We start from the raw sequence: 14,182 nt of genomic DNA, 5'->3' as shown, positions 1-14,182 counted from the left end.
AATTTGAAATTCAATTATGGGATAATGAAAATTCAATTGAAAAGTAATATAATGATCTCTTGTTGTTTGAAATTAATAGTTAAAGAAATGAAAAATTCTTAAAATTCAAATTTATTGATTTAATTAATATTGCTAATTTTCTAATCAAAATTATTTTATCATCACAAAGTTAAAATTTAATAAATATTTTAATTACAAAAAAATTCAAAGAAATATTCAATTTATAATAAATAATATTGATTGTTATAATATTTTTTGTAATAACAATAATTCAAATATTTAATCCTTGAAAAAATTTATAAAATAGATATATCAAATCAAAATATAATATTTAATTTTGTTTCTGGATCAATAAGGTATTCAATCCCAGGAATTGAAATAAAAAATATATAAAAAGAGTGATAAATATAATAATAAGCGAAATAAACAATTCTTTAAAACAGACTTCGAATCTCCAAAGCTGGCTATTTGCATATTTTACCTCATAATAAAACGGAATAAGAATCAATCAAGAGATAAGAAAGAAATGAGTCGGTTGTACTAAGATAACACATTACAATTGCATATTATATTTTAGTATGGACTCGAATAATGTAAAGTATTTAATGTATATTTGTAATATCGAATACGAGCATCGATTTGTTTCTTCTTTTTTTGCTCTTTTTTTTTCAAATTGAGTGAAATTAAAGATGACCTACTTCGATAAATTTTTTTCATTAATTAAAGATATCGTAACGAATAGAAAAATCATGTATCATGAATGTACGAGACAATGAAATGTCGCATCTCTAAGCATCTATCGTGTAAAATAATTGTATAAAACGTTAATTTATGATTTCATTATAAATTTCGACATAAGCATTATTGATTGTAAGTTTGAGATTGTTCAGATCTTTTAGATTTCTGTGAACAAAAATTTAAGATTAATAATTTAATTCAAAAATTGGAAAATTAAAAAAGAAAAGGAAATATTTCAAAAATTCAAAAATGGAAGTTTCAAAATTTGAAAATTTGGAATTTTAAATATACAAAACTTTGACTATTAAAAGATAAATTTTATTTATATTTCTCATTACTTATTTATATCTCTCCGCATAATAATTGGAAGAATTTAATAACTTAAGACGATTACCAAAGTATTATCCTCTTTTCCAATAATTGACAGCTATAATTAAACTCATCTGTTCTTTCACTCTAAAAATACACAGTTCTAAATATAATCTCAAACTTATATTCAGAGCTATGCATTATTCCTCATATGACACATCAAAGTTTATGATAAGTATTATATATAATCTATTGATATTGTTACATCTCGTTAGTATCTGTGATCTTACATTTTTGTAAAAATCCTACCATTTAAGTTTATTATGTTTTTCGTGATGTGCGTGCAACGGAAGATGCAAAAAAAAAAAAAAAAAAGCTTAAAATCATATATATGTTACTTACGTTTCGTAGATAGAACCGTGTTATCGAATCGATGAGGCCGAAATTCAACGTGTTCCCCCCCTACAACAAGAAAATAAAAAAATAAAACTCCACATATCTCGTATGTAAGAGGAAATCTACAAGTATTCTATTCCTCCATTCTCTCCGCACTTGAGTCGCATTTTCAATGCAATTGATTATTTGAATTTATTATTTGAAATTAAAAATTTTTATTATCAGAAGCGTAGAAATATTTCCAAGGATTCAATTTTAATCAATTCAAAATTCTTAAAAATGACTTAAAATATTATAATTCTTCGTAAAATCTTGCTTTATATCTATCAATGATAATAATTTACTAAAAAATTATAATATTAGTGATTTTTTAATCAGTTGAAATATATATATATAATTAAAATAAATTATCAATTATTAAAATAATTAAATAAAAAATTAAATAAATTTGTAATTAAAAATTCAATGAAATAATTTAGAAAACAATATTCACAATATTTTTCACTTTTATTCTACTCTTTTTTTATTTCTTCCACAATTTGCAATATCTTCTCTCTTTATCAATTGTTAATTTTTTTATTTATGTCTCGCTATTTTTAAATCTCGTAATTGGAATTATGTTCATAAATATTGTTAAAAAATTAGCATGTAATTGAATCTTTCGAGAGATATCTACACTTCTGACGCACGCGACATGTTTATCTCGTAAAACCGAGCATTGAATTGATAATTCATTCAGGATGTGTTTTATTTATTTTACGCATAACCGATTAGAGAACGATTTATTATACGTTTAAAGATAAACGTGTGTTCTCTACAAAATTAAAATAAATTTTTAACATAATTTAAAAATAATTTAAAAATAAAAGAAACAATCGATAACAATAAATAAATCTAATAAAACCAATCTGGTTTTTCACGATTTCAAATCGTTCATATGCAACGATATAAATTAGGGGGAAAATTAATAATATACATATTTTCTTCGCAATAGTTGTACATGAGAAGAAGAGGTACAATAATTTTTAATGGATTTGTAAATAATTATCGAATATTATTAGAAAAAAAAGAAGAAGAAGATAAGAATGATAATGACCAATGGATTCATTCTATTTTATTTATAAGAAAAATCGGCATGATGCTCGATCGAATGAAATAATACTGTTTCAGAAAACATAGAAATTCGGCGACGACTTTTCATTTCGACTTCCGCTATTCTGTCTCTGTCTCTGTCTCTCTTTCTCTCTCTATCTCTTTTTCTCTCATCTTCATTCTCATTTACTCTCTCTCTCTCTCTCTATGCCATTGTTTAGCAGTTCCTGTTTAATGCCACGCTTAGACAATGTTTTTAGCGAATCATTGTCGCATTCCACGACGATACATAACGAATTTAAGAATAAGAAAGAAAGGAATAATAAAAAAAAAAACAATAATAATTATTATTAATTATAATTATAACGATGAATTTAAAAGAAAAAGTGTTTATTAGAACTCCAAAGGAGGCAGATTCGATACAAATTTCAAGTGTATAGTAATGTAGGCGCCTTATATCCAATAAATAACTTGTAGATTTGAAACAGGTTGTGTTAATATTTATCCCATGATGATCCTTTTTATCTATTTTTAAAGAACAGTTTTAATAATATTATAATATTATAATAATGTATGACAAAAAAAAACAATTTTGCATATTTAAGAATTGGATAAAAGTATAAAATATTTAAGAAATATAAATGGTTAAAGAATAACAGATATTTATCATTAATTATTAATTATATCATATTTATATTATATTATTTTAGAATATAATCTCTTTTATGAATTAATTTTTCTTTTTAAATTAATTCTTCAAAATACAAAATTCAAGAAACATATTATACATATAAATAATACAATTTCCATATCAAGAAATGAAAGAAATTTAATTATTGTAAAAATAATTTTTTAATACAAATTAATCTTTTCCTAAAGTATCTTCTTTCATTAAAATATAAAATTTAAGAAATAGTTTTATAGATTGTATAATTTCCACATTAAAAAAGAAATATTTATTATTATTTTATTCATCCCTAAATTAATTCTTCTATAGAACAATAAATATTCCATATGACAATAGAATAAATTGATTTTACAATCTAAAACACGTCTCTCGTTAGCCTTAATTCACTAACGAAACGCTTCCGTATTGCAAACAAAGGATACTAACTTCAGAACAATTACTCACGCATATGTTAACACAATTATATAATTATATAGCAGCTAATAAAAAATTTTCGCAATGAAAAATTTCAACTTATTAATAATCTTTATAATATAAATCAATATCGACCACAATGTGTTATTCTATCATCTACCACAGAAATACAATAAAGAATAGCCGACAAGGGCTTCTCAATTAACGTTCTATTCTCCGTGCACGTAATCGCAAACCGTACACTGCAGTTGTGCAAAGAAGTTCATCGCGGTCGCTTCGACTGGCAATCGATTGAAAAATTTTTTAAAAATCTCATAACGAATTGTAATCGTTATATCTGTAATATAATTTGTATTTATGGTGTCGTTCAAAAAATAATTTTTTTACATCCTGTAAGTACACGTGTATTTTTCCAATAAAACTCCTTTAACTTATTCCTTTTATTTATAAGAATAAGAAAAAGAACAAAAGTTTGCGATGAATTTCTTGATGTATTATGTAATATTATATTATCTTTTTTGGAACCAAATTTTTTCAGGAATAAGATAGTTTTTTTTTTCAATTATTAATAGAAATATAATTTTTTCAAATATTTAAGTAAGTAAAGTATATTGTTTCATCTATACATATCAGATAATAAGTAATCAATAAATCAAAATTAATGTCTATATTAATCATTAAAAATAGTTTTTTTTAACACTACATTACATCACATATATACAATATAGTATATATATATATATACTAGTAGCTAAAAAAATTGGAATTTTTAAATACATATTCTTAAACTGAAGAAAGTAAAGAAGAAATTTTTCAATTAAAAATTTGTCACAATAATTATAGCATAATCATTATTAAGTTATAGTATCAATTGGAATTAATTAAAAGTATATATAATAGCTATAAAAAAAGTGTTTTCAAACTTTTTAATTGGTAATAATATTCTATTGTATTATTTATCAAATAAATATCTCTAAACTTTTATCTTCCATTACATATTTTTTATTTCTCTTTGTGTAAAATTTAATATTCTTTTAATAAAAAAAAAAAAAAAAAAAAATTTAAAGAAATATTTATCCAAATTTTTTTTTGTCTCTGACGAATCGAAATTCTAATAATAACACAAGAATCGTATATATGTGACAATAATCGAAAATAGATCGCAGACAGGATGTCAGAGATCTCGCAAACAACATTAATTGCCGAGGACATGTCAGACCGAAGGCTAGGTATGGGTTTACCACGAGACTATCGGATTTCCCACCGGACCAGTCGCAATCGATTTTTAACCGCTGTTACTTTTTACCTATCGGTTTCTAGACTTATAAGCGATCTTATTACCGGAGTTACGGCACAGAACAGTCGCGAGACATACGTGAAATAGGAAGGATGGACAGATGGGCAGGGAAGGTGGCCGTGGTAACGGGTGCAAGTGCCGGAATTGGGGCCGCGATTGTCAAGCAATTGCTCACTCATGGTAATTCTTCGCTCAAAAATATTTTTTTTTTTTTACCAATTGTTGTTTGAAAAGTTTCCATATCTAATTCAACTCAAAAATTTAATTTATTTCAATAGCTATTTCAGCGAATCTTGTACTTGGAATGGATGTATCTATTATGATACGTTTAGCAATGAGCCTTTCTCGTTTGAAATATTAGAAGGAAAATAAAAATTTATTTTTTTATTTTTATTGGAAAAAGAAGTAAACATTTTTATTTTACCTAAATTTCTGCAATTTGGAAAGATTGCTTGAACTATGGAAAGAATACTTTAAAATTAAATTCTAGAAATTTTAAAAATAATAAAAGATTATATTTTTTAAAAATGTTTTAAAAAAGAAATATTTTTATTTATTCTTAGTCTATTCGATAGAAAAGAAAAATTATAAATTTATTTATTTATGAAAGATAGAATATTTTGTTCTTTCATGTTTCATCATAGGATTTAAAAAAAATAAATAAATAAAGATTTCATATTTTTGTATAAAACCATGAAAAGAAATGAAAAATGAAAATAAAAAATTTCAAGGAAAAAATATAAAATTTTTTTTTTAATAACAAGAAATTAAAAATCTGATTTGATAATTTTTACAATGCACATAAAATTTACGTATCGATGAATTAATTTCTGCAAGGGATGGTGGTAGCAGGCCTTGCCAGAAGAGTAGAAAAGATAAAAGAATTGGAGCAAGGGTTGGAAGAATGTACGGGAAAGTTGTACGCCGTAGAATGCGATGTATCAAAAGAGGAAAGCGTGATCGCAGCTTTCGCATGGGTTCAAGAAAATCTTGGCCCTGCAAATGTATTGATCAACAATGCTGGAATAACAAAAGAATCTTCTCTTATAGGTAATTCATTCAACACGATACTCTTAATATTTTGAATTTAATTTGAACAAAATATAGAAATAATAGAATTTCTATTGAAAAAAATTTTTAATTCTCTTGAATTTTCATCGATTTAAAAAATTATCATAATTAATAACATATAACATTATAATTATACAAAATAATAGAAATGTTAAATGTCTTAAATGAATAATTTATTCTTAAATTCTGTAATAAAAAGTAATAAAATATTTTTTCCAATTTTTACTAATCAATCACCAAATTAATTTTTAATTGCTGACTTAGCTTAGAAAAAATCTTTGATGGATCAGCTTAATATCAAATCTGCAGATGGCAATTTAGAAGATTGGCGCTCTGTTTTCGACGTGAACGTTTTCGGATTGTGCCTCTGCACTAAGGAAGCAATTCGCATGATGCGAGAAACAGGAGGCGAAGGTGTCATAATAAACATAAACAGCCTTGCAGGTGAAAGAGTGCCTTTCATACCTGGATTCTCCGTTTATCCAGCTTCAAAAAGAGCTATCGCTGCTCTTGCGCAAACATTGCGACACGAGCTGACGGGAACCCAAATCAGGGTTACGGTATTTGTTATTTTCGCATAAATTATTTTCGAATGAAGTGGAAATGATGGAAAATTGTTTTAAAGAACGAATAATAAGTTACATATTATATTAAACATTTCTATCATTAAATGTAACTAAAATATGACACGAAACTTCTTTTTTTAATTTTACAATTTTTATTTTTAAAAAATTTTGTTTCATTCGCATAATAGATTTTAATCAGAAGAAGCTTGAAGAAACTACATTTGACTACATTTTTTATTTCATTATGAAAGCATACTACATTTTTCCACCATTTCGTAAAAAATAAATTCTTTTGATTGATTTTTTATTTAAATGATAAAAAAAAGCTTCTACAAAGATCTAAAGGATCAAAGGATTAAGATCAAAATTAGAAAAAAGTAAATTACTATGTAATTATTAAATAAAATACCTTTAAAAATAAGAGAAAAAGAGAAATGTATTAATAACATTTCAAATTCTTTTTTTTCTTGTAGGGTATTAGCCCAGGTCTAGTAGCCACAGAATTAATGGTATCTTACAGCACGTATTCCGAGGAAGCGTTAGCATCATTTCCCACATTGGATCCAGAAGACGTCGCAACAGCTGCAATATATATTTTATCATGTGCCCCGCATGTTGTCGTAAGTATAATTATCCACTCTTCGATAATTGACGAAAATTCAGAATGATATAAAAAAATTTTTGAAAAAAAAAATTATTACAGATTATCACACAGACTTGAATCAACAAATATTAAATACATAAATTATACACGTGATAATGAACTACCAATTTGATTTCTTCTTTTCTTTTTTTTAATTTGCAATACATACATTTAATATATTTTCAAAATCGATTTTCATTTTTGATTTATTTATTTTTTTTTTTAGCACGTATTATAATATCTTTTATTTATAAAATAAATTCTATTATGCGTTAATATCATTTTTAAATTATATTTTCAGGTCCAAGACATTATTCTGAGACCTTTGGGCGAGTCTTGGTAATAAAAATATATGAAACCGTTTAAAATTTAGTTATACTTTAGAATTATTCGTTTTTAATTATTGCACAAACGATTGTTATAGAGAAAAATATTTATACATATTATCAATTGAAAATTTTGAAGCACTTATTTAGTTGTTAATTAATAATTAATAATTGTTATACCTTATAAAAATTCTTTAAACTAACTTAATACATTCAATACTAATATATATTATTTGAAATTTTTAATTTTTATTCTTTGATTAAAATTTTTAATTTTTTTCATGAGAATTTCAGTTTAGAAAATCTTTTTAAATTAATTAAAAAAAAAAAAAAAATAAAGAATTCTATATTATAAAATTTTTATCCAATAGTATCAAAGATGATGAAGTTCGCAGAGATATAAATGACACATCTATACATATATCCTTCAATTTCTCGATTATTTGTAACAAAAACAAGTGACATAACCTATCCATCCTATATTCCATTTAAATATTTCTTGAAACCAATGTTTTCTCGCGATGGAGATATTTGAACTTGGCGAAAAGAAGAAGGCTTTTGCGCACCCAAAAGAACGTTACAAAAATCCCTTTAAAGAAGCTCTTAAAGTGAGATAAATCGATACTATTTTTTATAAATCAGTGATTTTTAATTTATTTTAATCGAAAGATAATTTTTATTCTCGTATGAAATTTTGTAAATTTTATTTGCATAAAAGAATGTTATTTTAGATTTTATTAAAAAAAGAAAAATTAAAATAAAAGAAAATCATATTTCTTATATATCTCATATATTTTATTAATTAGGAACTAAATATTATTTTATTACGAAAATTAAAATCGATAAAATCCTAGAGTTCCCTAGATAACTCGAGTAAAATACAAAAGTTATGAATTAAAAACAATATATAGGAATAATACGAAAATATTCATTGAATAAGACTAAAGAAAAATTGAATATTTTACGTTTAAAAGTATTAAAATTTATTAAATTGCAAACATATTGTTGAACTAGTTGCGAGATTTATGGAATTATACAAAGTCGCTTTCCAAGAGACAAGAATTGCAGGAAGCGAGACATTTGTTCAGAGAGGCAAAGAATCTTGTAAAAATTAAAGCAAAATTGGACAAAATTTATCGTGTAATTAATAAAGGATTGCTTCACAATCCAAGATTTCATTCGCTTCATGCTATAAAAGGAGATCTTCATTTTTCTGAAGGTTTGGAATTCTAATGAAAATATTATGCATAATAATATACACGATATATTAGGAATAAAATTGAGCTTGAATTTTTATACAATATATCAAATATATATTTCACTGGTAGATAAATTAATAGAAATTAAATTTGTTATTTTATTATAAATAAATGTATTACAATTTTATTTATATGTAATGTATGAATATTTAAGAGAAGAAAATTTTTATGAAAAAAATAAAAATTTAAATCATTTTAATTTAAAAAATTTTGTTTTATTTTCCTTATCTTGTCTTCATAGATTCAAGCTATAATAAATCATAAATGTCAAAAAAAAATATTTTTTTATGTTTTATTAATATATATCACATCTAGAAACTATTTGTACATTTACATTTTGAACTAAAAGAAAAACTATTTTGAAAAAAATATTATTATATAAATATAAAAATCACAAAAATTATAAAAAATTATTTAATTTAAGGAAAATGGACAAAAGCCATCCAGAACTATGAAAACGCAAAGCTTTTTGCCAAAGATGATTATACATTGACGAAAGAGAAATTAACAGATATTTACAATGATCAGTTAGTCAATGCTTATAAGAAAAGAAGTGAATTCTATTGTGAAAATAATATGTTATTAGAAGCTTTGAGCGACTATGAACAAATTTTTCTATTTAAAATACCTAAAATAAACCTAATGGAAATACAAGTATATGATCTTAATTCCTTATTGTTAACAAGTATTGATTGAAAATTAATTTGCAATACATAAATTATCAGGATAGGTTATTAGAAATTTTACGCCAATTGCACAAATACGATAAGTTTCGAATGTATTGGGATCAATTTATAATGAATCCCGATCCTATGAGGGCTTCCGATTTATTAGCTGTACACGCAGAATATAAGATTCATCTTAAAGAAATGGCAACTGCCAGGCATATGCTTCTGAAAGCCCTTAGCATTAATAAAAATAATGAAATAGCCAAAAATTTATTACAAGTATTCTTTTAATAATAAAAAATATTTATCAAATTTAACCCTGCAATAGCACACTATTTTTCTTTTTTTTTTTTCATCAATTTCACATTTATAATTCATTAAATATTAGGATTTCGATTATTTATTTTTATATAAGATAATTCTTTTCTTTTTGAAGATATTCAACATCTTACTAGCATAATGAACAATCTCAGTGTGCCATTACAGAGTTAAAATAATTGTAACTTTTCTATTGAATTAAATCTCAAAAATCTCTTGAGATTTTTCATTTTTTTTTTTTTTTTTATGATCGAAAAATAAAACTTGATAATGTAGAAATCAACGTTAAAACCGTCTAATCAATTTCAAGATAAAAGTAATGGATTTCGAGTAAGACGAATTATATTTTTGACATAATCTCGTTGTACCAAACTAATTCAAGACTGATGATAATCCGAAGATTTAAATCTGATCTAGAGTAGAATGCGTTTAATCTTTGATAAGCAACATGAGCAGAGATTACAAATCATTAATTCTTCCACAACTCACATGAATAATTTTATTTATTTGTTTGCAGATTAGAAAAAACATTCAGTTAATTTGTTCAATTGATTCCTATCGATTAATTTCATTATATGAATATAAATTTGTTATTTAAATAAGAATAAAAAATAATTTTCAGAAAAATTTTTCAATTTTTATACAAAATCATATATTTTGATGTATCAATTAATATAATATAATCTTTTTAAAATTTTTTTTAAAATTATTATCATTTGAAATTTGCTAAATTATTTTGATGTATTGATAGTTACTATTATCAATATTTGAATGTTATGTGATGTCATCATTTTCATATATTCAAACAATTATTTATTATTGAATTAATAATACAAAATTTGAATTATAATAAATAATAATAAATAATAAAATTGAATTATAATACAAAGTTTAAAAATCCATTACTTTGTATCACTTTCTTCTAAAATTTAGAAACTAAATATATCATACATGTTATATATTTATCATATCACGTGTACAAACAGGTTGTATTTAGTACTGGTCACGCGTTATCAGCCTATACTGTTTTATGGTGCATGCATTCTTGTTATGACAAAGGTTTGGTCACGATCGAAAAAGCACTCGATTGTAATCCGTACAATCCAGGATTTAATTTATTAAAAACTGTAGTTTTACGATTGTCTGGTCGTTTCGAAGAAGCAAATATATGGTTAGAAAGTCTCAATAAAAATTTTTTTAAACTAGTGAAACCGACAAGAGACAAAGAAAAATCGATCATGGGAAAACTTTCGATTAAAGAAACAAGAAATCATTTGATCAAACAATGGTATCTGATACGGTAAAAATATCAATATTTTTATAAATATATATACATAAAATAAATATTTTAATTCAAAATTCTTCCAATATCGATCAAATAATCGTATCATAGATATTCCATATTTGATCCATTTTTAAAAACGCATATATCAAACAAAAATATAAAAAAAACTTGTTACATTATCGATAACAGCATTGATACTATTATAATATGCGCCAAAAACTTTCGAACTTCGTTTTACAGATATGATATGGCGATGCAATGTCTGTTAGAGGACAAAATCAGTATGGCAATACAAATTGTATTGAAAAGTAATCTGGTCAAACAATATCCAGAATCGTATCTGTTATTAGGCGATTGTTTCATCAAACGTAACGAAATTAATTTGGCACTAAAGTCGTATCTCAAATGTCGCAAAAAGATGCGCAAACTGAATTTACCACTTTGTCAAAAGACTGTCGATTTAGCGGAGCGAATAATCGATATCCTGAACGATAAAGCAGAGGTGGCGATAAACAATAAAGATTCGAAACGAGCCATTAGTTTAGCTGAGCAAATACTAAAAATATTTGATGAAGATAAAATACCATTAGAAGAATTACGTTTACAACGTAGCCGTGCCCTTATCCATAAAGCTCGTGGCCTGTTTCAAATGGAAAATAAAAAAGTGATTCGGAAAAAACAAAGTTGCGAGATTGCGGCCGATAGTTTGAGGTTTGCTCGCGAACTAAATCCGGATCTGTATCAAGTTTTATATAACGGTAGAAATATGGAAGGAGTTATCGATCGATTTGCGCCACAACGAAAATTACCTCGATCTTTAAAAATCCTTATGCAATTTTCTTAATAAATTTATATCGTGCGAGTTTCGATATATGTTTTTTATATATAAATTTAGAAGAAAAGAAAAAAAGAAGAATTTTATAATATTATATTCTAAATTTAAAATTATTATTTCGAGGCTAAAAGATCAAGTAAATTTGATGTATCGATCGAAGCAATGTTAAAAATATACACATCTGATGCAATATTTGCAAAATGTTACTCGAACAAGAAAATGCCTATATCTCTTTTTATCACTTATCCTTACTTTTGGTAAACACATATTTTAAGAAAAAATTACATTAATATCATGATGGTACATAATTACAATATATAATTCTTCACAATCAAATAATTTGATCTAAAAATATTTTTTTCGATTAAAATCTTTCTTATAATATAAATCGTAATTTTCAATAAAAAGTTCTTTATAAAATTTATTAAAATTTTATTTTATTATTATAAAAATCACGTAAAATTTATACGCGTTGAAAAAGAAAATTCTTTTTTTTTTCTAAAAAATATTACAAATATCATAATTTAAATCAAAATACATTTAATCTATAATATAATAAAAACTACTGTCTACTGTATATTAGTTAAAAAGACAAAATCTGGTTAAAGTATCTCTGAAGATTAACGCGACCTCGATAATCTTGGGCCACAATTTGTTTAGTATAAAAGAGGCACCGATGCTTCAAAATTCAGATACATTTTATGATTTCAATTCTACGGTTCTCTCTTGTATGATTACAAGTAAAAAAAAGAAAACAAGCACAATTTAATATATCAAGGAATTCGCAATGGAACAAAATTGGATTGATAAAGTTGCTTTAGTTACTGGAGCTAACTCGGGCATTGGCAAATGTCTAATAGAATGTTTAGTTGGCAAAGGAATGAAAGTTATTGGAATTGCTCCACAAGTCGATAAAATGAAGGTATATAAGATTTTTTGTAAAAATGTTTTCTTAAACAAGCAATAATTAGTAAATAATGAAACTTCATAATAAATTCTTATTTTTCTTTTATATTATGGATTCATTACTTTTTCATTCATAATTATTGTTGTTTAATTTATAGATTGTAAAACATTTCATTCAATCAAATTAATAGATTTGAATTTAGAACAATTTCATGTACTTCGAATCTTTACTTTTTTCTTTAAATAAAAATAATATCTGTTTATTTCTAAATTAAATTTAAATTTTATTTATTCTGTTTTTAATAGACTCTTGTTGAGGAATTAAAATCGAAACCCGGAAAACTAGTTCCTCTTCAATGCGATCTTTCCAACCAGAACGATATCTTGAAAGTCATAGAATGGGTCGAGAAGAACTTAGGAGCTATAGATATTCTCATTAATAATGCAACTATTAATATCGATGTCACACTGCAAAATGATGAAGTGTTAGATTGGAAGAAAATTTTTGACATAAATCTTCTTGGACTGACTTGCATGATCCAAGAAGTTCTGAAATTAATGAAGAAAAAAGGTAAAATTTCACTTTTGAAATATAAAAACTTAGAAAATTATGATATGTATTTATATATTTCAAAATGTAAGTTTTTTTTTTCATATTTTTAAAACACTATTGTGTTTTCTAGGAATTAATAATGGTATTATTGTAAATATCAATGATGCTTCTGGACTGAACCTATTACCAATGAATCGTAATCGTCCAGCTTATTTAGCCAGTAAATGTGCATTAACTACCTTGACAGATTGTCTTAGGTCTGAATTAGCACAATGTGAATCCAATATCAAAGTCATTGTAAGTTTTCAATTATCTTCATTCTTACATCTAGAAATATAAATTTTATTTTTATCAATTATATCTTCAAAATTTTAAATTTGATAATATATATTTTAGTCCATTAGTCCTGATTTAGTGGAAACCGATATGACTGCACAATGGTTAAAAGAAAACTCTCGTCTAGCTTTGAAACCCAAAGATGTTTCCAATTGTGTTCTCTTCGCTTTACAAACTCCTGACAATGTCTTGATCAAAGAACTGGTAGTCACACCGAATCGTGAAACGATATAAAAAAAAAACCAAGTACCACTTATTTTTTCATGTTTAACAAAAACATAACAGTTAATAATTGTAAATAATAATAAATAAAATAAATATTTGTCAACATTGAAAGATTTGTAATATTACTTCTTTCTCATGGAATATTATTATTATTAAATATAGAATAATATAATTCAAGCAAAAAGAATATTTTATTTATCGATCGTGTAATATAATGAGATAAAAAATAAAATAATAAAATTATTACATTTATAATA

General features: G+C 24.5%; 2 protein-coding genes across 4 annotated transcripts in view; one reads left to right on the top strand and one right to left on the bottom strand.

Moving 5' to 3' along the window:
- LOC410040 (serine/arginine-rich splicing factor 1B) overlaps positions 1-14,182 on the bottom strand; it is a 33,739-nt gene that overhangs the window by 12,608 nt on the left and 6,949 nt on the right. Inside the window, exon 4 of one of the 2 annotated variants that reach the window (XR_003306145.1) lies at positions 1,450-1,509. The gene's annotated coding sequence lies outside the window, so the exon portion shown is untranslated. Of the gene's footprint in view, positions 1-1,374; positions 1,510-14,182 lie in introns of those variants that run through there. The other variant, XM_026445438.1, reaches the window with a different exon arrangement.
- Positions 3,889-14,036, top strand: LOC406147 (short-chain dehydrogenase/reductase). 2 transcript variants are annotated; one of them, XM_026445264.1, is made up of 16 exons: positions 3,889-4,029; positions 4,797-4,866; positions 4,958-5,114; positions 5,772-5,984; positions 6,315-6,565; positions 7,045-7,191; positions 8,555-8,759; positions 9,224-9,453; positions 9,525-9,698; positions 10,772-11,085; positions 11,311-11,734; positions 12,029-12,162; positions 12,677-12,827; positions 13,118-13,382; positions 13,495-13,661; positions 13,761-13,946. In XM_026445264.1, the coding sequence occupies exons 3-16, from the start codon at positions 5,027-5,029 to the stop codon at positions 13,932-13,934; spliced, it is 2,937 nt and encodes a 978-aa protein (XP_026301049.1). In that variant the 5' UTR covers positions 3,889-4,029; positions 4,797-4,866; positions 4,958-5,026; the 3' UTR covers positions 13,935-13,946.

The sequence above is a fragment of the Apis mellifera genome, linkage group LG15, assembly GCF_003254395.2.
Source record: "Apis mellifera strain DH4 linkage group LG15, Amel_HAv3.1, whole genome shotgun sequence".
Taxonomy (NCBI): Eukaryota; Metazoa; Arthropoda; class Insecta; order Hymenoptera; family Apidae; genus Apis; species Apis mellifera.
This window is presented reverse-complemented; position numbering and strand designations above follow the sequence as displayed.

Bases quoted from the DNA above. Each gene is read 5' to 3' on its own strand.
- LOC406147 (XM_026445264.1), top strand. From the start codon at position 5,027: ATGGACAGATGGGCAGGGAAGGTGGCCGTGGTAACGGGTGCAAGTGCC. The intron at 5,985-6,314 runs GTAATTCATTCA...TCAAATCTGCAG, and splicing joins AAAAGAATCTTCTCTTATAG to ATGGCAATTTAGAAGATTGG. The intron at 13,383-13,494 runs GTAAAATTTCAC...TGTGTTTTCTAG, and splicing joins GAAATTAATGAAGAAAAAAG to GAATTAATAATGGTATTATT.